The sequence below is a fragment of the Myripristis murdjan genome, chromosome 20, assembly GCF_902150065.1.
Source record: "Myripristis murdjan chromosome 20, fMyrMur1.1, whole genome shotgun sequence".
NCBI lineage: Eukaryota > Metazoa > Chordata > Actinopteri > Holocentriformes > Holocentridae > Myripristis > Myripristis murdjan.
In genome coordinates this window covers 1,221,297-1,248,984 of record NC_043999.1, presented here as the reverse complement: position 1 = coordinate 1,248,984, position 27,688 = coordinate 1,221,297, and the positions used below count along the sequence as shown (strand labels likewise).

The window sequence follows — 27,688 nt, the reverse complement described above, 5'->3', positions numbered from 1 at the left end:
CGGGACAGTTGATATGGAGATATATGTATGTGCTGATTGTGATCGTAGCATTGAATAGTGTTTTTTTCGGTATTTATTGCATCGTTCATGTGCCTGACATTCCAGAAGCCTGCCTGTGAGGTTTTGGTGACGTGTCCGCACTGCTCGCCGGTCTCCGCTCCGCGCCTGTCTCCTGAGCTCTGCTCCACCTTCGGCAATAGACCTCCATGTCAGCTGTGTAAACTTTCATTACGCCTTCACGCAGCGCATTTTAAAGGCAAGGACAGGGGCTCATTTGATTGGTTAAATGTGAATCGGCTGTGTCAAACCCACTCCACGCCTTCTCTCCTCCCCTCCGCCGGTAGGAGGGACGGCGGAGTACTTGCGCCACCGAGAACGGCGTGCCAAACTTGGAAAATCCGCCTGGCCACACCCAGTTGGCGAAGCGCATCTGCGCTACGCCCCCGCCTCGCCTGGTCTGCGAAACTAGAGCCCTCGGTCTGTAATCACTGTTAGTCAGTGGAGTTTCTGCTAAATTTAGTTGGTAACAGACACGGTGCTTTTGAGCAGAGTTACGGTTAGGGTTAGGGGTTAGGGTTAGGGTTAGGGCTCAATGCGACTCGCAACTCACGTCGCGTCTCTCACTGCCGACACATTGCTTTTTTTTTTTTTTTTTAACCATCAGCTTGCTTTTACTAGCTGATTTTTGATATAAAGTCAGTTGGAAAACTTTGTTCGTACCGGCAGAGTCAGAGTCTTAACACACACCACTTACACACATACATTAGCTGAACACACAGAGTAGCCTACTACTGAGAGTCTGACATTTTCTCACTGTAGTTCATAAAAAATAAGCAGGGAAGAAGAGGTCTGGGCTATGTGAGGACAGACCCCTTTTGAGCAAGGCAACAGCAGGGGAATGGCGGAAGTTGGTGGTCCTGGAGGTCCGGCGTCAGGAGGAGGCAGCGAGATATGCGAAGGCTGTCTCACAAGCTCATCGAGGCCAGTGGATGAATTGGGAGAGCATCAAAAAAAAGGAAGATCAGCTGGAAGGATCTGTGGCAAATGGAAGCAGGTAGAGTCAGTTTCCTTCTTAGAGCTTCATAAGATGTTCTTCCGTCACTCACAACCTCCACCAGTGGTTAGGCGAAGATCCTGCATGCCCTTTGTGCGACACACCAGCAACACTCAGGCACATCCTCACTGGCTGCAAAGTGAGCCTCTCTCAGGGCAGATACACCTGGGGGCACAATCAGCTTCCTATGAGAGGAAGTTGCTGTGCTACTCAGACCTGAAGGCAGAGGCCGAACAACGAGGCTGGAGAGCAACAGTCTGTCCTGTGGAGGTTGGCTTTCGAGGATTCATTGCAACATCCACCCTCAATCTTCTCTCTCTCTCTCTCTCTCTCTCTCTCTCTCTCTCTCTCTCTGCATGTGTTGAATTCATTGATGCACTTAAGACTATTCATGTTCTGTTTATAAAAAATTTGTTCTGTAAATAGTTTGTTTACTATTGTGATCAAAAACAGTGATTTGAAGCTCAGATCAATGTTTCTCTGAGGCTGTTCTGTAAATAGTTTTCCAATAAACAATAAATATAGCAACTTCTGATCAACCTGTATCAATTTCAGGCTTAAAAAAATGTACCAGTTAAGTCCCACACATTTCCGCTAAAATCAGCCAACTTCCGGTTTAAGCACCACCCACTTCCGGGTTAGCCCCTGCCCACTCCGAGTACCGATATGGATACGGATAATGTAGATGGTTAAACAGATACAGATACAGATAGTGGTGTACTCGCTCATCCCTAGTAAAGATAATATAAGAACATTCAAATCAGGACACATAAGATCATGTAACCTTGAGACATAACAATCACCAGCCTGAACACGGAAACAGAAAAGACAAATACAAAACGAACAAACAAACAAACATATATATAGTACATGTTCTGCCCTCGCAGTGCATGAGCCACCCTTGGCAAAACTAGGCAGACAGATGACACGAGCAGGTGTGGTTTTAAAAAAGACCAGTTGGAGATGAAATTTCAATTTGAAGGCAAAGTCCTTTTTTGGTCTTAATTATTTTCACTTTCCTTCTTTTAATGTTGTAGAACTGCAAAGAAAAGACAGGTACAAAGAATGAATTGTTGATTACAAAGTGTTTTTAATGGTAAATATTTTAAGTCTTTTATCTATGAAATAATAAATGAACTGAATTGACAATGCAATAAATTAAGCAGCTAAACAGAATACACTAACGGTCATGTGAACATATATAGCCACAAATGAATCAACAACTTAGCTTTTATAAATACAACTCAACATGAAATAAGATGCACAGGAAATTAATTGAACCAAACTAAGGCTGGGGTGAAAACAAAGACACAGAATTGATCCCTAATGACTTTAGCCTTAGCTTAAGTGCTAACATGATACATAATGACTAGCCTAATGCTAACAAACAATCCATATAGTCAGCAACAAACACCACATTAATTAATTCCCCTCCCTGTTCCCAGTGATGTGTTTTATGTTGTTGATTGCAGAAGAATAAAATCATCTGGCACCTGGATGTCATGAATCTCTCATTCAGTGTGTAACATAATCTGGCGAGCCAGCCAGGAGGGACTTTGTGTACAACAGAGACGTCCCCTTTCAAAAAAGATGAACCAAGACGAATTGAGACTAACACATGACAAAGATGGAACAACTAAGGGATGAGATCAGTGCAGTGTTCTGGACACTTGAAATATCAGAACTTATCAAGGTGTGTCACTATCTTAAGTGCAGTGAAGCGACAGGGGAGGGATTTAAAGGGCAATCCCATTGGGTCCTGATTCTGCTAGCAGAGAGCACTTTGGATGAGATAAAGAAGAGTGAGGAATCTCAGGTGTTTGAGCAGTGCATTCATGATCTCCAGTTATTTATCCAGTCATTACAAGAACATACAGGGGACAAAACAGAAAGACAACCAGCTGAGCCTAGTGAAATAGAGAAGCTGAAAGAAGAGTATACACAGTTGCAGAGGGCTCAAGCAGAGGCCCTTTGTGTGTTAGAGGAGAAAATTGAAGCTCTGGGGGCCCAGGTTCATCTGACCTGCTCCATAGACTCATGAACATATCCCAAGACCCCAAAGAATCTGCTCAGGACTTTTTGTTCAGAGCCATAGAGCTCAGAGAGAAACTGCTCTGGAAATCGGGGGGTGACAACGAAGGAGAGCAGCTCAGCCAAGACTTAATCCAGCGTAAAGTTCCTGCGCTCATTAGAGACTGGACTGTATAGTGAGGCCATGAAGTTTCAGTTAAAACTTCACCTTGGCAATCCCAGAGTTACTGATGAAGTGCTGATCACAGCCAAGCCACCTAGGGTAAACGAGATACACACAGAGCTGCAGCCTAACCACAGTCAGTTGCCTTTGAACAGTGGAATGAACATAAATGATGAAACTCACACAGAAGGGGGTGGAACAGTCTCTGCAAAGAAGAAACATGGACAGAGTAAGGGATCAGATTCAGAGACTGCTAAGCTTATTGAGGCCCTCAAAGCTGATATTCTTGAAGTTAAGAAAATGTTCAATGAGACATTAGAAGCAACAAAGTCCAAGCCAAGCACAGACAACCGACCGTCACCAGCTGCACATTGGGCTAGAGGGTGTCAGGCATGCAGAGAGGCTCAGGTTGGTGACACATGTAGACAGTGCTATCGCTGTGGGCAGGATGGCCATCTTTCTCGTGGCTGCAGGAAGAGCAGATTCACTCAGGGTAACGGGAGGGGGCTGCTGGGCTGGGACCCACAGTAGCCCACCCACTCCCTAGGTCCCATGTAAACTCTGCGTCCTCACGAAACACTTCCTCACCTGCACAGATGCCACCAAGTAACCCTGCAGACACTCTCCCTCACACCCCACAAACAGACAGCAGCAACCCCCAAAGTGACTTATCTACTGGCTATGTCCCCTCACAACATCAAACCAAACTCATTGGTCTCACTGGGAGAAGATGCACAGTCCAGTGCCACTTAGACAAGGTACCAGTTGAGGCTCTATGGGACACTGGAGCTCAGGCAAGTCTCATCAACAATGACTGGCGGAAACAGCACCTCCCACACAGCACTGTCACGCCACTCACTGAGCTGTTGACTGAGCTACTGGTAGCATTAGCTGCAAATGGGAGTGAAATCCCATACGATGGATGGATAGAAACAGAGTTTTATTTGGACTGTGACACCCACCCAGAAAAGGCACTCCGAGTCCCCATGTTAGTATCCAGTGATCTCAATGTTGCAGAACAACCCATTATTGGATTCAATGTGGTTGAAGAAGTAGTGAGTAAGTGGGGTAAGAGGCAGCCAAAAACACAAAACATCCAGAAAATAAGTAACATTTTCTCAGTGTCAGTGAAGACAGCCAAATCAATGTTAAAGTTACTACAGACACAAGATTCAAGCCAAACTGTGGGGACAGTACTAACAGGCAGAAGGGGGATACGTCTGACTGCTGAACAGATAACCACCACGTACGTTCGTGCACATGTGGGAGCCCAGTTTGCAGGACAAAGCCTGTTGTTTGTTCCCAATGAGCTATCACAGCTACCTGAGGGTCTGGTCATCCAAGAGGGACTGGTCACGGTCAGTGAAGGAAGATCAGTGTACATCTCAATTGTTAACAACAGCAGGCTTGACATCACATTAATCCCTCGCACTATTCTGGGTCACCTGGAAGAAATAAAAGCAGTGTATTCCATCACAGTGGAATCCTCCGATGAGACACCAGGAGCAGCGGGACAAAACACCTCTCAGCCTCTCATCCACCTAAATGAGGTAACCAGCCACCTACAGCACAGCCATAAACCACCTTAGTGGGATCCGCCTGTTAAACTAGATCATCTCAGAGAAAACCAGCAGCAGACGGTGAGACAGCTGTTACGAGAAGAATGCCATGCTTTTGCTTATGATGACAGGGATGTTGGATGCATTCCCACCTTAAACATGCATATCACACTGAATGACACTACACCGGTTCGCAAGACCTACATGTCGGTGCCAAAACCTCTGCACCAAGAGGTGAAAGATTATCTCCAAGATCTCCTGAACCGGGGGTGGATTTCAGAGTCAAGATCACCCTATTCCTCCCCAGTCGTCTGCGCTTGGAAAAAATCGGGAACTGAGGCTGTGCTGCGATTACAGAGAGCTCAACAGAAAATCTGTACCAGACAGGCACCCAATTCCCAGGATCCAAGATATGCTGGACTCTCTGCATGGTAGCTGCTGGTTCTCCATTCTCGATCAGGGTAAGGCATATCACCAGGGGCTCCTGGATCCTGAAAGTTGCCCCCTTACAGCCTTTATAACACCCTGGCTCTTGTATCAGTGGAACTGCATACCCTTTGGCCTCAGCTCAGCCCCAGCAGAGTTTCAAAGGAGTATGGAGGACTGTTTGAAGGGCCTTCGTGACATTGCCTGTCAGACGGCGACCTTTAGACGACAACCTAGTCCACTCTCCTTCATTTGACAGTCACGTGGACCACATCCGAGCTGTCCTGCAAAGGAATCAAAAGCATGGTGTCAAACTCAGTCCACAGAAATGTGAAGTCTTCAAGCGAAGGGTTTGTTTCCTTGGGCGGATGATATCAGCAGAAGGGTACACCATGGACCCTGCCGAAGTAGCCCCTGTCCTAGCCCTCAGAGACCCACCACCATCCACAGTGGGGGAGTTGAGACGAGTCCTTGGTTTCCTCTCCTACTACAGGGCCTACATTCCAAACTTTTCCCAGGTGGCAAAACCACTGTACCAGCTGCTGACCCTGTCTCCAGACAGAACCCCACCCCCCATGTCTAAATCAAAGGGAAACAGGGTTAGTACAAAACAGAGGGGCCGACCATCACTCAACACACCTATCAGTTGGACTCAGAGCCACCAAGATGTTTTAAATGAGCTGACTAACTGTCAAACACAGCCACCTGCCTTAGGCTATCCTGATTTTGCAGAGCTGTTCATACTTCACTGTGATGCCTCACAAGAGGGCCTGGGGGCTGTGCTATACCAGAAGCAAGCGGGCAAGATGAAGGTGATTGCATATGGTTCTCGGACACTAACACCCCCTGAAAAAAATTATCATATGCATTCTGGAAAACTGCCTTAAAGTGGTCGATCTGTGAACGCTTTCGTGACTTTCTTTATTATGCCCCACATTTTGTTGTCTACACCGACAGTAACCCTCTAACATATGTCCTGACAACAGCAAAGCTAAATGCAACAGGCCACCGTTGGGTGGGTGAACTGGCTGACTTCAATTTCACAATCAGATATCGACCAGGCAAGAGGAATGCAGATGCTGACGGCCTATCCAGGTTACCACTTGACATCAATCAGTACATGGCCCAGTGCACAGCTGAAGTGAAGCAGGATGAACACAATTTCTTATTCAAAATATGGAGAATTGAAAATAATTAACTTACATGGCTGAAAAAAGGATTTCCTTGCTAGCTTCTCGAAAACTACGTCAATCCCACTCAAATTTTGTATGAAGCTCGTTCACGCTCATATGCACGGGGATGTGTAATCACGTGACTGCAGGTCAAACAGTTCTTGAGAGATCGTGAACACATCAATCGTCCCACACATCATCCACCCCGGCGCTCCCCTACTGCAGACCAAAACTGTACTGAAGTACCATCTTCATCCCAACACCTCCAGCACCCTGAGCTATTGGTTAAGCCTACTTTGTGGAGTGTCGATGGTGTCCAGTAGACTCGAATTATAATTTTAAATTGAATCAACCTTGTTGTTCCTTTGACATTTTTTTCCCATTTCTAAGAATTTTCCACCATTCTGCTTCAGTGAAAGATCCATATAAATCTGTTTCCCATATCAATTTGAGGGACAAGATATTAGAGTCTGCAGCAGTAAGGATCATGGAAAAGTAGGCGGAGGCTTCATGGCCACGACCAAAAATGTGCTGCTTTTTAGCAACATGATTTCTTCTTTCTTCAGATTGAGGTTCTGCAGGTTGTCAGAGAGCAGCTGTGCTTCTCTGGCCTGGGCTCTGAAGTCCAACCCCCATCTGACAGAGCTGGACCTGAGTCACAACAACCTTCAGGATTCAGGAGTGAAGCTGCTCTCTGCTGGACTGGAGAGTCTAAATTGCAGACTGGAGACTCTGAGGTAGAGAATCTCTTTTCCTGTGTGAAGCTCTACTTGAATAGCAGCAGTGCTTGTTAAAAATGCTTCTTTCTCTGCAGGCTGACAGAATGTCAGGTCACAGATGAAGGCTGTGCTTCTCTGGCCTCGGCTCTGAAGTCCAACCCCCATCTGACAGAGCTGGACCTGAGTGAGAACAAGCTGCAGGATCCAGGAGTGAAGCTGCTGTCTGATCTGGTGGAGAGTCCAAACTGCAGGCTGAAGACTCTGAGGTGAGTAGAGGGGTGGAGTCAGTCTATGTGGACGAGCTTCATTGGTTGGTCTCAGGTAGTGGCAGTTCTAGAGTGACCTGAAGTGGATAACACCTTTCTCCAGGTTTCAGATGGACCCCAGTTAAAAGGCTAAACAGAGCATCTGGAATGTGCCCAGCTGTAGGAAATATCCCAGTGTGCATGTAGGAAGGTCTAAGTTGTGCAGGATGACACAGCAGTCCAGCTGCCTTCAGATGGCTGCATGGACGACCATGATTCACTCAGTCCCATTTAAACTGGGTTTCTGATGTGCACGTTAACACGTCTACTGGATGAAGAATTCATGTCAAAGTGAAACTTCAAATATGATGCACATAAAAGGGTTGATGTCTCTGTGACTGAAACTCCACCAACTAACAAACCTGCACAGAACGCCTGCGTCTGCTCTCAGACGACGAGGGACGAGGGAATTTTTGACACCAAAACTGCAGCACAGCACCGATTTCCATCCACACACAGCACTTCCATGCTCCCTGCCCATCTCTGAACAAATGATGTCATGACGAGCAGAGAATTACTGAACAGGTTCAGGAGGGAAACAAAGTCCAATTAATCCCAGCAATTAAATGATGATGGTGATGATGATGATGATGATGATGATGATGATGATGATGATGATGATGATGATGTTTTAATTCCTACAGGCTGGAGGATGAAAAACACTGGATTAAAGCTGACAGCCTGAGAAAATGTGAGTACTGAGGCAATATGAACACACACACACACACACACACACACACACACACACACACAGAGTGTATGTTTCTGAGTGAAATGCACGACACAGAAGAGGACAGATGTTGAACCTGGACCTCCAGCAGAGCAGCAGCATCCTGACCTTCATCTTTTTGAACGTCAGCTTTGTAGAGACGCTGCTGACAGTCACATGGCTCTCTGTGTTTTTCCACTTTGTTTTGGTGTGTGTGTGGTCCTGATGCAGAAATGAGCTGTGAACGTGGATTTCCACTGTGTGAAACAGACTTGATGGGCTCTGACAGGAAGCAGACACATTAAACAGACAATCCACATGGTACTTGTGCTGTGAACACAGCTGCAGTCTGGATGTGCTGCAGCTCTGACTGACAGCTGATGAAGTGAGTCTCAGTAAATGAGGATTTCTGATGTGTGCTGTGTGTCTTCTCCCCATCAGATGCCCGTCATCTCACACAGGATCCAAACACAGTGAACAGATTCCTCCGTCTGTCTGAGGACAACAGAGAGGTGGAGAGGATGTCTAAGCAGCAGTCGTATCCTGATCACCCAGACAGATTTGACCGGTGGCCTCAGGTTATGTGTAGAGAAGGTCTGACTGGGCGATGTTACTGGGAGGTCCAGTGGAGCGGAGTGGTTTATATAGCAGTGACTTACAGAGGAATCACAAGAAGTGGAGATGACTCTCAACTTGGAGCCAACAAACAGTCGTGGAGTCTGTGGTGTTCTGATAACAGCTACACTGCCAGACACAACAGTGAGTCCACCAGCATCTCTGTCCGTCCCCGTGGATCTAACAGAGTAGCAGTGTATCTGGACTGCTCTGCTAGGACTCTGTCCTTCTACAGAGTCTCTTCTGACAGACTGAGACTCCTCCACACCTTCAGCTCCACCTTCACTGAGCCTCTCTACCCTGGGTTTGGGTTTGGGTTTCGTGGTTCTCGTGTGGTTCTGCTGCCGGTTTCTGAAAGATAAAAACTTTTGGCAAAGCCACCAACAAGTGTTGGGAAAATGCTGCATACTGTGATGGATATGACCAGCTTTGTATCACACACACGTGTGTGTGTGATAGAAAGCTGGTAGAAAGCTTAGAGATTGATAGAGATAGATTGATAGATTGATTGATAGATTGATTTTTATCAGGAAGCTGGTTGTTAATGCTGAAGTTCATTATAAGTATTTAAGAAGTCATTGAAAAGGTGATAATAAACAGACACAGATGAAGAGGAAATTCATTTGTAATAGTTTATAGTTAAACATGTCCTTAAAAAATGTCCTGTGACAGAAAGTGGTTCAAAAGGGGTTTTAAATATTTGATTGAAAATACTTTATTTGCAGTACATTAGAGTTTGACGGTGTATGTTTCTTTAGTGTATTATTTTGTGAATACTTACCTGGAAAAGAAGAAAATGTTATATTGATTGATTGATTTTCTTTTATTTAAGTGTGATGCTTCAATTTCAGAAGCCCAGCCCATATGGACTTACAAAACACTGTTGTACACATTACAAACCATGCTCAGACACACATACATACAACAACAATACCAAAAACAGCAACAACAAAATATTAGAATAAATCAGGAATACAAAGTCAAATCCAAATCCAGGCACTTCCAAAATATACCCCTCAGGTTATGCATTAATTAAACAAAATATGCTGCCTTCTATTCCAGGCCTTAGAAATAAAGTTAGCAGTTTTAAATACTTCAGCATTAAAGAGCCATTTCAGTTTCTGGCCATCATCTACCCAGAGTAGCTCAGGTTTTTGGTTTTGCATGGCCTCAAGGCCTCAAGGGACCTTCAAGTCATCATACAGGGTGCAATAAAATATAAAATGAAATTCATTTTCAACATCTTTTAAATCACAGACATTACAAATCCTATTCTCTTCAGGAATAGCTGTGAACCGCCCTGCTTCAGTGGCCAGGGGCAGGGTACCACTTCTCAGTTGGGCACACAGTGACCTCTGGCCTCTAGTTCGAAAACAAGTGACACAGAGTTCAGGAACAAAACAATCCTTCATCTGAACATATGATCTAAGCTTGGGCTTGGGCTTCCCACCCTTTTCCCACCCCAGGCTTTGGGGGCTTTAATATGCATATTCCTATTTTGACCAAACCAAGTGTAGCCCTTCAAAGTAATAATATCATAATTTTTCAGATGAGTCTCATTTAGGCAAATAAAGTCAATAGGTTCAAGGGACTGCAATAATAAAGATCTTAAGCCACAGTTTGTGTCAGTCCAGCCATTCACGTTCCAGTGGGTCCCGTAAGAGCGTCCTGAAGTTAAGTTCAATTAGCCGATCCGTATGTGACTTGGCAGATCAGATATAAACATTTTTGTACCTTTCATCACGTCTTAGTTTCTGTTTCTGGACTGTTAGTAACTCCACTTTTATCAAAACGGGACTGTTTCCCCTTGCCTTTGTTCTCTCAACCGCCACAAACTCTGGCATCGGCTGGGACTGGGCTCCCTCAGCCAAAAGGACGCAAACCTTCTCCGACACATCCTCATCTTCCTCGGCCCTGAGCCCTGATATAACAATAGACACATCAGGGTCAAATCTGGTCCCAGCTGTTGTTTTGGAGCCTTTAATCACAGACTCCAGTTTATCCATACGCGCTGTCAGTTGCCCCACCTTGAGGTCAATGTTATCTTGTATCTCCTTGGTTCAGCTTTCAATTTCAGCTTCCAGTTCTTCTTTCTGCTTATTTATAAGCTTCTCCACGGATGTTTTAAAGCAGTCCAACTTGTTATTCAGTTCCCATTTCATGGAGTGTTGATAGTGGTCCATTTTTTCATTCAGTGCTCTGAACTCCATCATGATTTCCGCGTTACCTCCAGCACCTCGAAGTGAATTCTTCTTTTTGCCACACATTTCGAAATTTGTGGATACTGAGGCATGCACTTAGAAATCGCCTTTCTATTTCTGTTCAAAAAAGTCTGCTGTTGTCAATGTTTCAGCAAAGTTTAAACACTTAAAGGGCCGCCACCAAACACAGTGACAAACACACCGTCCACCGCCCAAGACAACCGCATATTCACTACATGTTTAGGTTTACTGGTTCTATCTGGTCTCAAGTTTCATTTTGAAATGAACCCCTTCATGAGCCACAGGTCAAGAAATTGTTAATATCAATATGTAAACTGTCCTGACTGAAATATCATTGTGCTTCAGTTCTGCAAAAAGAGGATCTGTTTCTGCCACAGCCACATCCATGAGTGCTGTATCTACCTGTTTACTTACCTGTAAAAGAAACCTGACAGAAGAAAAATACAGCTAAGATGGAAAACTGTTCATAATGACTAAAAGCATGTTTTTGTTGTAATATGTTACATTTAAAGAAATCCTTTGCCATTCTGAAAATTATACATTGTGCTTTGTTGAAATCTTCCCTTTTCAGGCTGTAACACACACACACACACACACACACACACACACACACACACACACACACACACACACACACACACACACATACACACACACACACACACACACACACACACACACACACACACACACTTGTTGGTGAGCCCTTCATGGGAACACTGGTGTCCACTGACATCCTGTTGTGGTGGAAGATTGGGGAGGTGGCTGTGTGCCTGGTCAGGCAGGCTGGAGAGACTGGCTCTATGTAAACTGATGCAACATCAAAACATCTGGATTAAATAATCCACACCAGTGGAGCAGAGGCACACTTCAATCTCTGGTGAATTTCTGCAGCACTGGGCTCCTTGGCTCGTTTTTGTCACCTGTAATATTTCTGTAATATCTCTGTTATATCTCTGTAATATTTCTTTAATATCTCTGTAATATCTCTGTAATATTGCTATAGTAACTCAGTGACTGAATTTGGCTTGTGTAGGTCGAAGCAGTTTGATCATTTACACAATGAAAATGTGAAATTTCTTTCTTTTCTTTTTTTTTTTAAATTACATACACATATAAATTGAAATAATAATGTTAATAATACTCCAGCCATATCCTCCCCCTGTGCAGCGCTACCTCACACACACACACACACACACACACACACACACACACACACACACACACACACACACACACACACTACCTGACATACACCAGACAAACAGCTGATTTCTCACCTGTAAGGAAAGAAGAGCTGAACAAGATCCTCCGTGAATTTTATGGAGCTTTAATTTCTATAATAAAGAGAATGAAATGCCTCAGCTGATTCAGCACCACGGACAGTACCCGCTGATGCGGATTCAGCACCACGGACAGTTCCCGCTGAGGCAGATTCAGCACCACGGACAGTACCTGCTGAGGCAGATTCAGCACCACGGACAGTACCTGTAAGATTTTCCACGGAGATGTGCGGCTGTAACTTTGTTCTTGTTATTAATGCATTAATGTTATCAGTTATTAATCAGCCTATTAATCGTTATTAATTTGTTTAGTCTTTATGAGTTTCCTGGGCCATTGATTTAATTAATTTGTCAGTTTGTTTGCATCTGTACATTGAAATGAACATTTAATAAATCAACACATCTGTGAAAACTGTCGTCTTTATTTCAGAGGTGAATTGCTAACAGCCTGAAAAGTTGATTCTATAACTCTGTTCAGCCTTAATGTGACTGCTTACTGTCCTTACTTTTGCTGCTTAGCCACATTAATCGGGGTTGACGTTAAATTGGAGTGACACACCCCCAGCAGAAATAAAACATCTGCCGGTGAGTTTATGAAAAGACAGATGTTTGTTGTGTCCGACACTGGAAAGCAGTAGCCTGTATTTAAATATAACTGTTCATATAAGTTGGTTGTACATAAAGATCAGCTGTGCTGCTGAGTCGTTGTCACGGCAACTGTGAGATTAAAAATGACTGAGAAGTCTGCAGAAGTACAACTATCAGTCCATGAAAAAAAAAAAAATCCAGCGGATATTCTAGTTCCAACATGATTGAGCTAGCAGAGCAACCAATGCAACGGGACAGGTCTGCGAAATACTGAAAATGTTTTGTTGTGGCAGGTTGAGGCTGTGGGCCGTCAGCAGCGTCTGGCTGGAAGATCTTCCACCGGCCTTCATGCTGGATGTGCTGCAGCTCTGACTGACAGCTGATGAAGTGAGTCTCAGTAAATGAGGATTTCTGATGTGTGCTGTGTGTCTTCTCCCCATCAGATGCCCGTCATCTCACACTGGATCCAAACACAGCAGACAGAGAACTCCGTCTGTCTGAGGACAACAGAGATCGTCCAGGGATTTGACCACCATCGTCACGATCATCACCAGATTCATTGTTAACTGTCATAAACTACCCAATTAATTAAACGTTTCACATTTTAATTGTTATGGTAATCATTTTTCCCCCAACGAGTGTATATTTTCCTCCAAAGTGATGGCATACATCAATTTGTGTTGCTTTTATTGTTCATATTCATACAAAATCACATGATCTGAACCTAACAGTGTCCAAATAAGAAGTCCACGAGACAGCGCAGAACACCAGAATTCAATCGATCATATTTGATGAAATTTTAAATTTCCACATTGAATGAAATTACCGCAAATTTACGAAAAAAATTAAATTAAATAGCAAGACAACTACCAGTGAAATTTCCACAAAAGTACAAAATAAATAAATACATAAAAATCTTTAAATTTCCTCCACAAGTCACTTTAATTAATTAGAAAAATTACAAATCTTTTTTTTTTTTTTTCTACTGAGAGTTAAATTTTTTTTCCTTGTTAATTTTCTGGTCATTTTCTTGTAATTTTTCTCAGTCCAGTTACTGTCTGTGTGACACGACTTTACTCAGATACAAACACAAATACAAATGACACAAATGTGGCTAAACTGAAACTCATGGTGGTAATTAACTTGGGAGTGTGTCACCTTTTCTTGCTGAGGTGTCGTCACCTGCAGCTCTCTGAGAAGCCCTCAGCCTGTCGCCCGGGTCTGTGCACCACAGCTCATCACTCACACTGTCTGAGAGGCTTCAAGTCACTCAGTGCACATTAAAGCACATCACATGAATGTGCATGGAAGCTGGTGGGTGCACTGATAAAGCACAGCGTAACAAACTACTGCCATCTGCTGGTTAAGTAATGAAAGTGCTTGAACAAGGCTGAAACTTTTATTTTGAAAATGTCAGAGGAAACCATAAGTTATTATATTTCCTGACATCGATGGTAACAAAAAAATCACCAATATATTTATTGCCATTTACATTTCCATCAATAAAAAACAGGACAAAAAAGTACAGCATGTAATAACCCCCCACCACCATCACCACACGCACACGCACACACACACACACACACACACACACACACACACACACACACACTTCACAGTCTTACAGAAAGCAACAATTTCCAAACCAAACCAAACAGTCCTATGAGCACACGGGAGCTGTGCTGATATGGACCTGGATTTTAAAGGATTTCTCTCCATGAAATCTAGAAAATGAGCCCCAGTTTCTTTGAGGACATGTCCTCTTCCTTTGGCAGCGGAGGTCAGTTTCTCTAAAGCGAGACAGAGACTGTCAGTCCCTCTGCTGGTAACAGGCCTGTCTGCAGTTTGCACAACACTGCCATGGGATGTTTGGCTTGGAAAAGACACAGTGGGATCATTTTCTTCATGGTGCGATTGATGTTCAGAGGCTCGGGGAACACAGCCAGAGCTCTGCAGGAGAGTAAAACACAACTGAACAGGATCAGTGATGACGCAGCTTCATCTCTGCACAACGTATAAACATGTAATTACATCAAACAACCAGCAGGGGGTGACAGAAGCTCATTTGAATAACACAACGGGAGCCACCATCCACTGTTCTGCAGATCCTTCAAAGTAAAAGTGTGAATGGTAAAAATCTTCAGTGGATGTGGAGATGACTGGCTTCTGCAAAATGACAGCTGAAGGCGTGAGGAAGTCTTCATGCTGGTGACGTCAGGAGTTCATCTGCAAAACCGCCACTTTCACTCGTGCACACTTCGGCTTTTCAAACTCCATTTTTCTGACTGAGGACATCCTTGTGTTTGCCCTGCAGTATGTCTCCTTTTTGTCCTGTGTGTGTGTGTGTGTGTGTGTGTGTGTTGTAGGAGGAGTTGCTGTGAGGGACATGAGCTTCATGAATGACGAGTCAGCTGCTTTCTAACCTGACAGCTCCCTTGTGGAGGCGGGGCAGCCTGGAGATCAGCACTCACACCCTGTGGGAACAGTGGGAACAGTGGGAACAGTGGGAACAGTGGGAACAGTGGGAACAGTGGGGACAATGGGAACAGTGGGAACAGTGGGAACAGTGGGGACAGTGGGGACAGTGGGAACAGTGGGGACAGTGGGAACAGTGGGAATAGTGGGAACAGTGGGGACAGTGGGAACAGTGGGGACAGTGGGAACAGTGGGGACAGTGGGAACAGTGGAAACAGTGGAAACAGTGGGAACAGTGGGAACAGTGGGAACAGTGGGAACAGTGGGAGTGTGAAAGTGGGTTTGGGCTCTTCACCAGCAGGACGGACACAAAAGGAGGAAAGCCAGAACGAGTGGGAGAGGCTGAGCAGAACAAATCCAAGAGGAGCTTGAGCACTGAAGTTCCCCCTCGGGTCTCCTCAGGGAGCTGACGGCAGCTCGTGTCTCCATCACTCTGACACTGAGGGAAAGATTCACAACCAACATGCTGCTGCTTCATGGCTGCAGAGCCACATCACATAGAACACATCTACATGTCTCCTGCATCATTTTAGACACGTTTCCCAGGAATTCAGCAGCTCACGTTCAGGATCTGCACTAGAATCTAAAATAAAGTTGTGTGTGTACTAAATGTTAATAAAGTGCAGGCTGTGTGAACTGTGTTTGTCCCAGTAAACTCAACTGCAGCAGAAACAAGGTGTGTTGCTGGACTTTGACCTCATGGCTAATAAAAAAAAAAAAAACACGCTGCACTTCAGGTGTAACCCCCGTGGTGAAATGCTGGAAGACATGAATGAAGTGGGAGTGGGGATTTCATGCTGGAGAGCAGGCGCAGTCGTGTCAGAAACAGCAGCAACAAGCGTTTTCCAGACATGAATATCAGAGAGGAAAATAATGATCAGAACCAACAAAACCAACTGGACACAGAACAACATCATCAACAAACTGGAGAATCTGTGTGCTCACACACACACACACACACACACACACACACACACACACACACACACACAGTGGGGAGGGGAACTGTCAAAATAAAAGTACACAAGTTAAAACTGTACAAATATAGATTTAAACCAGTTTTTCATATTTAATTGACACAGCTGATAGATGAGAATGCCAGAATGCCACTTTTATTATCCCCAAAGGGCAATTTGTTTCACAGCCAGCAGCAGAGAGAAAAAACAAAACAAAACAGAAGAACAATAAATAATCCAAACATCCCATCAGAACACATCCCACAGTCAGAAACACAGACTGTCTCCAGGATGCCTTCAGGGTGCTGACAGCAGCAGGAAGAAAGGAGCTTCTCAGTGTGTTTGTTGTGTTGGTGGCAGAAGAGATCTGCGCCCTGATGGCAGCAGCACAAACTCTCCCCACAAGGCAAGAGGCTCGGCTCCTCCACAAGTGACTGGGCCTTCTTAAGAGACCTGACTCTGTTCAGCTCATTCATGTCACACAGGGGCGGAGCTTCAGTTCTGCTGCAAACCTTAACAACACCTGTAAAGGATTTTCCTCTTGAACAGGAAGTTTATCTGCCAGCAGATAAAAGAAAAGGTGAGAACAGACTCAATAAAACAGGAAGAACACATTTTCATAAAAACGTGTCGACATTCAAATAGCCAAGCTGCTGAAGACAGAGCATGTGCTGCTGAGCTTTGTTGCACACAGCATCAGCCTGGGGCTCAAAGCACAGACGGCTGTCAGTCCCAGTGCCGAGCTCTTTGTACTCAGTTCAGCTGCTCCACTGGCCAACACAACAGGGGGGGTGGTAGTGCGCTTCCTTGTAAAATCAGTGCACTTTTCTTTAGTTTTTGCCACATTCATATTTGAAAAGGATCATTTACACCCATTGATAAAATCATTTCCAATAGGACTGTGAACCATCAGCTAACCCTGCTGTGGCGTGGACTTGAACCCAGGTCAGCTGACTGACAGACGGGCTGACTGAGCCGTGCGTCCCCCCAGCAGCCGTCTCACATGGACTTTGCTGCTGCCCTCACACTTCAGCTCAGTGTCATTCCTCACAGGACCACTGGAGCTCTGCTGGCTTTGAAGTGGAGCTGCAGGCTGTAATAAGCTGCTGAACAAACGACCAGTGGGCTCATTCTGGGTTTTGCTTTTTTAGACGGCGTCCGGGCGCCTCTGTTCGATCCTCTCTCTGAGGATCCGTGATGTTTGTCTGTCCGGGCTGTTTCCTCGCCTTCTGCCCAGTGAGCGCGGGGACGGGCTCTGATTAGGACAAGCAGTTTGGAAAATGAGTGACAATACAATGTACAGTGGCAGGCATTTACACTGAAAAGCCTGTTTCCCTGTGGGTGTGACACAGGTGAGGTCAAAGTTCAGGTGGGAATGCAGCTGCAGACTCCATTTTGAGACGACAGAGCACAGCAGGAGGACGGTGACAACAGGGTGAGTGTTTTTCCAACATTATTATTATTATTATTATTGTTATTATTATTCTGTAACTGTAAAAGTGTGAGTCACCTGTCGAGGGAATAAGAGTCAGAATGAGCTCAACAGTTTCTCACAGATCCAGCTGATTGAGTGTGTGTGTGTGTGTGTGTGTGTGTGTGTGTGTGTGTGTGCCTGCAGTACAGAAGATGAGTGTGTGTGTGGAGGAAGAGGAGGGGAGAGCAGAGCCTCCGGCCTCCAGCTGTCTGTCTATGAGGAGCGACTGGTCTAAAGAAAGTCCTCCAGGCTTCAGTCCTGATCCTGGACCTTCACACACAAAGTAAGAGCTCTGTTACACTGTCAAACTCTAAGTCTGCCTCATGCAATTTGATTAAATGGGGAAATCTTCATGATGACCTACACAGCACTGTTAACAGCCCCCATCACTATGGCCTTCATATTGAAATGAAACAGTCCCTTATACCCTCGACTGAATTGAAGTGATCAAAGTGAAGCAAAGCTCCTGAGATCTGCAGCTCAGTCTAATCAGATCCAGGAAGAAGCTCCTGCCTGAGTCCCAGGTGAACTTTGACACAGACCAGGATATGTCGGACCAAATAACACACGGCCACGATGAGATTACGATAAGAGACACAGCAACTAGATCAGGAAGACAGAGCTGATCAGCACAAATATGAGCCAAGTACAAAACACATTATTAAAGTGCAGAGTGCGAAATGTGCATGACTAGCTGTTTTAAAACTGAAGATATAGTAATAAATTTATTTCTTTACAACATATAAACCTACACTTGTAGCAAGGAAAAAACTTTACTGTGATTTACTAAAATTCTGTTTTCACTTTGTCATTATGGGGCACTGAGTGCAGATTAATGAGAGAAAAAATTAATTTAAGTGATTGTAGCATCAGGCTGCAACATAACAAAAGTTAAAAAAAAAAAAAAAGCGGGTCTGAATACTCTCTGAAGGCTCTGTACGTTTCCTTTAATTGTTTAACAGATGGACTGAATCCTGGCGTCTACACGGGTCACAAATGAGCGTGTTACCCCTTTACACTTCTGCCAATCACAGCTGAAGTCCATAATTACCCAGGACTGTTGGTTCAGAGTGCAGGACTGAAATGCCAACCAACCGGTTTACACTGAGCTCAAGTCTCAGATTGTAGCTCCGTGCAGAAGATGTACAACCAAAAAGGGAGAAAAAGTCAATAAAACTCCTGCATTTGTTTTTGGTCTGTCATGTTGCTTTTGTAGCTCGTCTCCCTCGTGCCAATATTTTAAAAAAGCTTTGAGTCGGAGCTTTGCAGCTGTAAATAACATGCACACAACATGTAGGTCTGCTAATGAACACAACTGCTGTCATTATCAAAAGTTCAGATGGCCATAATGTCACAATGTGCAGCTTCACATGTTGTTGTCTGTCTGTCACTAATAACATGAATAAAACATTTGTGTTTGCAGAGGTCAGCAGCACAGGCAGAGAGCAGAGCCTCCAGCCTCCAGCTGTCTGTCTATGAAGAGTGACCGGTCTATAGGAATACCTCCAGAGTTCAGTGCTGAACCTGGACCTTCAGCCACAAAGTAAGAGCTCTGTTATACTGTCAGACTGATGGAATATGATGACATGAGATTATTTTCATGAAGCAAAGACAGCTGTGAGGATATCAAGACAACAGGCTGCAAAGAGAAAGAGAAGTTTTCATGCTGAGTAGCCTAATACAGCTGCTGCATCCAGTGTGATCAAAACGTCACAATAACCATAATGTGATTTTTACTTTTCCATTTTAATGGCCCACAGAAAAAAATATTGCTTTTTGTTTTACTGTTGTTTACAAAAAAATATTAATCCAAAGGTTCATTTATTTTCCAGCTCGCTGTCTGTCCAGAGTTTGTCTGGGAGGTAACAGTGCCTCGGCTACTGAGGCAGCAACAGAGAAAAACTCTTTTTTATTGTATTTTTCTCCTGAAATCAGCTCGTAGAATAAATAATTTAATGCAGAAGAGACTGCAGAGAGCAGACTCTAATAAGTGTTGTCCTTGTTCATAGTGGAAAAAAGAAAAAAAAGATAAAGACTTGAACTATGAATCTGTTTTTGGAGCCATACCAGATAACTCAGCTTTGAAGCTGATGTTGCTGCTCACCACACACAACACCCAACATCCCAACATTGTTGAAAGGACAGTTTCATGGGTTTAGTTTGGTCGCCGAGGTCGATCCTGGTTCATAAGTTAAAGCAAATATAGTGAATGAAATGAACTCCACATTGAAAAACAAAGCAAACCTCACAGTACAATCAAAACACTAAAGCAACCTCAACAATACAAACACATTTCTGCTGTTTGTAGTCAGGAATAATGAAGAATGGACCTTGTTGATGAACCAATGATTAGCAACTTTTGGTAAAACACATGATGATATGACTTCATACTGTTTACATTGACTATAACATTAATTACTGACAGCTACATTTAACAAAGCACAGAACAGCTACAGTGTTGAATCCATCCATGATCGCCACAGTGACTTTCATCCATGAGAGGAGAAAATGAATTTTACATGTTGTGTCATCATGATGTTGTTTTAGTACTTTAGAGTTTCAAGAGAAGATTTAATTTTAGTTTACAGTCTCAAAATTGTTTTGATTAAAACAACGATTTTTTTTTTAATTGGTCATGAAGAATTTGCTTCTCCTCCACAGAAAGAGGAAGAGGAGCAGTGAGGCTGTGGAGGAGCAGCTGTCCTGCTGTGCTTTGTGTCAGGAGGTCCTGAGGGATCCAGTCTCCACCAGCTGTGGACACTGGTTCTGCAGACAGTGCATCACCTCAGACTGGGACCAGTCTGGTTCATCAGGAGACTCTGTCTGTCCCCAGTGTGGAGAAAGATCCAGAACAAGACCTGGACTGCAGACACCCAGTCAAACCAGCAGAGTGGACGGCGGTCTGCAGGAGGTTTTAGACGAGCATAAGATCAGTCTGAGGAGGAGATGTGAATTTGTGACAGAAGGAACTGCTGCAGCAGGAAGTGGAACCCCCCTCAACAGGATCTACACTGAGCTCTACATCACACAGGGACGGAGGGAAGGGGTTAATACCCAACATGAGGTGTGGCAGCTGGAGACAACATCCAAGATGGAGACCCTCCATGACACTCCAATCAAGTGCCAGGACATCTTTAAACCCTTACCTGGCCAAGACACACACATCAGAGTAGTTGTGACGCAGGGCGTTGCTGGCATTGGAAAAACCTTCTCAGTGCAGAAGTTCACTCTGGACTGGGCAGAGGGCTTGGAAAACCAACATGTCAGTCTTGTGGTTCTGCTTTCGTTCCGAGAGCTGAACTTGATCAAAGATGAGCGCTACAGTCTTCTCCAGCTGCTCCGTGTTTTCCATCCAACATTACAGACGGTCACAGCAGAGAAGCTCGCCGTCTGTAAAGTCGTGTTCATCTTTGACGGCCTGGATGAAAGCAGGTTTTTATTGGATTTCCAGAACAATGAGGTCGTGTCTGATGTCACACAGACATCATCAGTAGACGTGCTGTTGACAAACCTCATCAAGGGGAATCTGCTTCCCTCGGCTCTCCTCTGGATAACTTCCAGACCTGCGGCGGCCAATCAGATCCCTCCTACATGTGTGGACAGGGTAACAGAAGTGCGAGGGTTCACTGACCTCCAGAAGGAGGAGTACTTCAGGAGGAGATCCGGTGATGAGGAGCTGTGCAGCAGAATCATCTCACACATCAAGGCGTCCAGGAGCCTCCACATCATGTGCCACATCCCAGTCTTCTGCTGGATCACTGCTACAGTTCTGGAGCACATGTTGACTACAGACCAGAGAGGAGAGCTGCCCAAGAGCCTGACTGACATGTACTCACACTTCCTGCTGGTTCAGACACAGAGCAAGAAGCACAAGTACGATGAGAGACTTGACAGGAGTCAGCAGGACCTGATGGAGACTGACAGGGAAGTTCTTCTGAAGCTGGGCAGGCTGGCGTTTGAACATCTGGAGAAAGGCAACCTGATGTTCTACCAAGAAGACCTGGAGAAGTGTGGTCTTGATGTCACAGAGGCCTCGGTGTACTCAGGAGTGTGCACAGAGATCTTCAAAACAGAGTGTGTGCTCTTCCAGAGAAAAGTCTACTGTTTTGTTCATCTGAGCATTCAGGAGTTTCTCGCTGCAGTCTACATCTTCCACTGCTACACCAACAGGGACATGGAGACACTGGAGATGGATGATGATGCCAGTTATTTTCATGATGGTATTTCTGTTAGATATGCAAACTCTAAGATACTGGACACATTCCTAGGAAAAGACTGGGGTAGATATGGATGCAGTGGACAATCCCTGGATGCCTTGCTGAAGGCAGCAATGTTCAGAGCTTTGGACAGTAAAAATGGCCACCTTGACCTCTTTGTCCGCTTCCTTCATGGCCTCTCTCTGGAGTCCAACCAGAGGCTCTTGGGAGGCCTGCTGGGTCAGACAGAGAGCAGACCAGAAGACATCCAGAGAGTCATCAACAACCTGAAGAAGATGGACACTTTAAATGTCTCTCCTGACAGAAGCATCAACATCTTCCACTGTTTGATGGAGATGAACGACCTCTCAGTACATCAGGACATCCAAGAGTTCCTGAAGTCAGAGAACAGATCAGAGAAGGAACTCTCTGGTATTTACTGCTCAGCTCTGGCCTACATGCTGCAGATGTCAGAGGAGGTTCTGGATGTGTTGGACCTGAAGGCGTACAACACATCATTGGAGGGACGACAGAGACTGATCCCAGCTGTGAGGAACTGCAGGAAGGCTCGGTTAGTCCTGATGTGAATACAGACATTATACAACAGTGATGAGCAGCATTCACACCTGACAGCATCAGAGTTACAGTAAAGATAGATAACATACTGTACATTAACATACTGTCTGTACTATAAAGGTTGTTCTTCATTGGGGGAGTGTCTTTTTTTACTGCTAAGGTCAAATATCAACAAAGTTTACTTAATTTTTCAAGTGTCTGTTTTCATGGGAGAAACTTTAATCACAACAGACAGATTTTTAAACAACTGGAGATTCATGCGATGCTTGTTTTGTTTTACTAGAATATGAAATGACCTAACTGAGGAACTTAGCCTAAAACTTGCTCTTCTTGTACATGAAGCACTTTAAAGTTTTACACTTAAAACAATACAATTCACATTTCATCTGTAATTACAGACTTTCTGACTGTGGACTCTCAAAGACTCACTATGAAGTTGTGGCCTTGGCTCTGAAGTCCAACCCCCATCTGACAGAGCTGGACCTGAGTGAGAACAAGCTGCAGGACTCAGGAGTGAAGCTGCTGTCTGCTGGACTGGAGAGTCCAAACTGCAGACTGAAGACTCTGAGGTCAGACTGCACTTTATTTGATCTGTGCTGACATGAAAATTATGTGAATTTTGATGTGACAGCTAACCTCCACACTGACAGACAGAATGATAGAATGAATGAAATGAAATGAAATGGTATTAGAGTAAAGCTCATGGTTTTCTTAAAGTCAGCACATGAAAAGAATGATCAGCATGATTATGCCCAGGTCAAAGGCCCTGTTTCCTCCTGGCATCAACATCCGTTCTGCGTGATCCGGTCCCAGGTGGACAGGACTGAGACAGGTGTAAACACCACAGAATGTGTCCTCAATGCGTCTTGACATCTGATCTCTCAGACCACGCTCGGAGGCCTGGGACTCTGGTCCACTTCGCATTAGAGGTGTAAACAGACATGTGACCCAGGACGGACTGAAGGACCGCCCACTCACCTGACCTCTGACCCCACCCAGACACCCTGACACCCCAGTACCCAGACACCCCCACACCCCCAGCCAGACTGTCACTTTCCCAGTAGAACAAATTTCCTGCCTGATTCTGCCCAGTGCAGCGACGTGAACTGTGCCAGCCTCACTGCTGGGTTCATCATTACAAACACACTGTGCAGTCAAGCTTTGTTCAAACTTACAGAACTTTATTTGAAATTCTAGTCCAGATCTCAGTGTTTCTAAAGATACTAAACATGTCCCGCTGCATTATGGGGAAATGTGCAGAAAATGATGTTCAGCACATCATTTGAATATTTCAGTTCAGAATATGTGAATGCTGCCATTGTCATGTTATATAAAAAATACTGTAGATGTTCACTGTAAATAATCCTGAACAGGTCTCAACAGATTATATAATCCTGCATGGTTTCAAAATGGATTTCTAAACACCCTTGGGTCCAATATTATTTTATAGCAACATGATTTCTTCTTTCTTCAGACTGAGTGGCTGCAGGTTGTCAGAGACTCACTGTGCTTCTCTGGCCTCGGCTCTGAAGTCCAACCCCCATCTGACAGAGCTGGACCTGAGTGAGAACCAGCTGCAGGATTTAGGAGTGAAGCTGCTGTCTGCTGGACTGGAGAGTCCAAACTGCAGACTGGAGACTCTGAGGTCAGACTGCATTTCATTAGCTCTGTGTTTTCATGAAATGTAAAATTAATATTATTTTAATGTTGCAATAATTTTGCAGAGATCTATGTAATTCTGATATTATTCTGATCCACTGTGATTACCTTAATGGTAAAGCCCATAACTTACAGTAGAACAAAAAGCTTATTGATGATGACATGGACATGTTGAGATGTAGATTTTACATTTCAAAAAGGAAAAACCCTACGCTCAGTAATTTAGTCTTCAGTCTCCTCTTGGTCGTTCAGGTTGCCATGTATTTTAATGAGAGCTGCTTGTTCCTTGTTGCATCGTGTCTTTGAACCTGGCACTGTGCTGGGCTCAGGAGTTTGGAGTTGAGTCTGCTAATTAAATTTAAAGCCTCCGCAGCTCTCAGATTATGAGAGCTTCAAGCAGGTTTTCTAGCAAGTTCAGATTTATTTTAGAGCTATGAGCTTTATTTTTTTTTTTTTATGTCAGAATGAGTTCATCCATCTTTGATTTCTAAACTGTTTTCTGTCCAATATTATTTTATAGCAACATGATTTCTTCTTTCTTCAGACTGAGACACTGCAGGTTGTCAGAGAGCAGCTGTGCTTCTCTGGCCTCGGCTCTGAAGTCCAACCCCCATCTGACAGAGCTGGACCTGAGTGAGAACTACGAGCTGCAGGATTCAGGAGTGAAGCTGCTGTCTGCTGGACTGGAGAGTCCAAACTGCAGACTGAAGACTCTGAGGTACAGAATCTCTTGTCCTGTGTGAAGCTCTACCTGAACAGCAGCAGTGGTTTGTTAAAATGCTTCTTTCTCTGCAGGCTGACAGACTGTCGGATCACAGATGAAGGCTGTGCTTCTCTGGCCTCGGCTCTGAAGTCCAACCCCCATCTGACAGAGCTGGACCTGAGCTACAACTACCTGCAGGATTCAGGAGTGAAGCTGCTGTCTGATCTGGTGGAGAGTCCAAACTGCAGCCTGAAGACTCTGAGGTCAGTAGAGGGGTGGAGTCAGTCCATGTGGACGAGCTTCATTGGTTGGTCTCAGGTAGTGGCAGTTGTAGAGTGACTTGAAGTGGATAACACCTTTCTCCAGGTTTCAGATGGACCCCAGTTAAAAGGCTAAACAGAGCATCTGGAATGTGCCCAGCTGTAGGAAACATCCCAGTGTGCATGTAGGAAGGTCTAAGTTGTGCAGGATGACACAGCAGTCCAGCTGCCTTCAGATGGCTGCATGGACGGCCATGATTCACTTAGTCCCATTTAAACTGGGTTTCTGATGTGCACGTTAACACGTCTACTGGATGAAGAATTCATGTCAAAGTGAAACTTGAAATATGACGCACATAAAAGGGTTGATGTCTCTGTGACTGAAACTCCACCAACTAACAAACCTGCACAGAACGCCTGCGTCTGCTCTCAGACGACGAGGGACGAGGAAATTTTTGAGCCTAAAACTGCAGCACAGCACCGATTTCCATCCACACACAGCACTTCCACGCTCCCTGCCCATCTCTGAACAAATGATGTCATGACGAGCAGAGAGTTACTGAACAGGTTCAGGAGGGAAACAAAGTCCAATTAATCCCAGCAATTAAATGATGATGATGATGATGATGATGATGATGATGATGATGTTTTAATCCCTACAGGCTCGAGGATGAAAAAGAATGGATTAAAGCTGACAGCCTGAGGATATGTGAGTACTGAGGCAGTTTGGAAACACACACACACACACACACACACACACACACACACACACACGCAGAGTGTATGTTTCTTAGTGAATTGCACGACACAGAAGAGGACAGATGTTGAACCTGGACCTCCAGCAGAGCAGCAGCATCCTGACCTTCATCTTTTTGAAGGTCAGCTTTGTAGAGACGCTGCTGACAGTCACATGGCTCTCTGTGTTTTTCCTCTTTGTTTTGGTGTGTGTGTGGTCCTGATGCAGAAATGAGCTGTGAACGTGGATTTCCACTGTGTGAAACAGACTTGATGGGCTCTGACAGGAAGCAGACACATTAAACAGACAATCCACATGGTACTTGTGCTGTGAACACAGCTGCAGTCTGGATGTGCTGCAGCTCTGACTGACAGCTGATGAAGTGAGTCTCAGTAAATGAGGATTTCTGATGTGTGCTGTGTGTCTTCTCCCCATCAGATGCCCGTCATCTCACACTGGATCCAAACACAGCAGACAGAGAACTCTGTCTGTCTGAAAACAACAGAGAGGTGGAGGTGACGTCTGAGCAGCAGTTGTATCCCGATCACCCAGACAGATTTGACCAGGAGCCTCAGGTTCTGTGTAGAGAAGGTCTGACTGGGCGATGTTACTGGGAGGTCCAGTGGAGCGGAGAGGTTTATATAGCAGTGACTTACAGAGGAATCAGGAGAAGTGATGTTGACTTTTCGTTTGGATTCAGTAATCAGACCTGGAGTCTGAGGTGCTCTGATCACAGATACACTGCCAAACACAACAAGAAGGACACCGACATCTCTGTCCGCCCCCGTGGATCTGACAGAGTAGCAGTGTATCTGGACTGCTCTGCTGGAACTCTGTCCTTCTACAGAGTCTCTTCTGACAGACTGAGACTCCTCCACACCTTCAGCTCCACCTTCACTGAGCCTCTCTACCCTGGGTTTGGGTTCTGGTCTCCTGGTTCTCGTCTCGTTCTGCTGCCAGTTTCTGAGAGATAAAAACTTCTGTCAAAGCCACCAACAAGTGTTTGGGAAAATGTTGCATAATGTGATGGATATGAGCAGCTTTGGATTAATATCATTGTGCTAGACAGATATTATGCAAGGCCAAACCAGTGGACCACACACACAAACACACACACACACACACACACACACACACACACACACACACACACACACACACACACACACACACACACACACACACAGTCATTTAAAAGGTGATTAAAAACAGACACAGACGAAGAGGAAATTCATTTGTAATAGTTTATAGTTAAAAATGTCCTTTAAAAATGTCCTGTGAAAGAAAGCGGTTAAAAAGCAGTTGTAAATATTTGATTGGAAATACTTTATTTGCAGTACATTGGAGTTTGACAGTGTATGTTTCTTTAATGATTTATTTTGTGAATACTTACCTTAAAAAAAAGAAAATCTTATATCTACCTGTTTACTTACCTGTCAAAGAAACCTGAAAGAAAGAAGATACAACTATGATAGAAAACTGTTTATAATGACAAAATGCTGTTGTTGTTGTTGTAATATGTTACATTGAAAGAAATCCTTTACCTTTGTAAATAATTCTGAAAATTATACATCCTCAATAAAGCCACAGAGAGAGAGAGCATCGTGTCCGAGTTGCTTTGTTCAAATCTCCCCTTCTCACGCTGTAACACGCACACACACACACACACACACACACACTCCTTGGTGAGCCCTTCATGGGAACACTGGTGTCCACTGACATCCTGTTGTGGTGGCAGATTGGGGAGGTGGCTGTGTGCCTGGTCAGGCTGGAGAGACTGGCTCTATGGAAACTGATGCAACATCAA

At 44.6% G+C, this 27,688-nt stretch overlaps 2 protein-coding genes across 2 annotated transcripts in view; both read left to right on the top strand.

The window, feature by feature from the left end:
* LOC115378725 (NACHT, LRR and PYD domains-containing protein 12-like) overlaps window positions 1-27,373 on the top strand; it is a 61,990-nt gene extending 34,617 nt beyond the window's left edge. Inside the window, exons 9-10 of the mRNA XM_030079184.1 lie at window positions 8,580-9,075; window positions 26,810-27,373. Coding sequence (XP_029935044.1) covers window positions 8,580-9,075; window positions 26,810-26,855 — 542 coding nt within the window. The 3' untranslated portion in view covers window positions 26,856-27,373. The remainder of the gene's footprint in view (window positions 1-8,579; window positions 9,076-26,809) is intronic.
* LOC115378735 (NACHT, LRR and PYD domains-containing protein 12-like) lies at window positions 20,489-25,546 on the top strand (the record flags this gene model as incomplete). The annotated part of the gene is made up of 6 exons (XM_030079198.1): window positions 20,489-21,925; window positions 21,995-22,518; window positions 22,922-23,092; window positions 23,998-24,168; window positions 24,727-24,900; window positions 24,978-25,546. Coding segments are annotated over 6 exons (2,724 nt in total), but the record flags the coding sequence as incomplete, so codon positions are not given.
* Window positions 27,374-27,688: the final 315 nt, after the last annotated feature.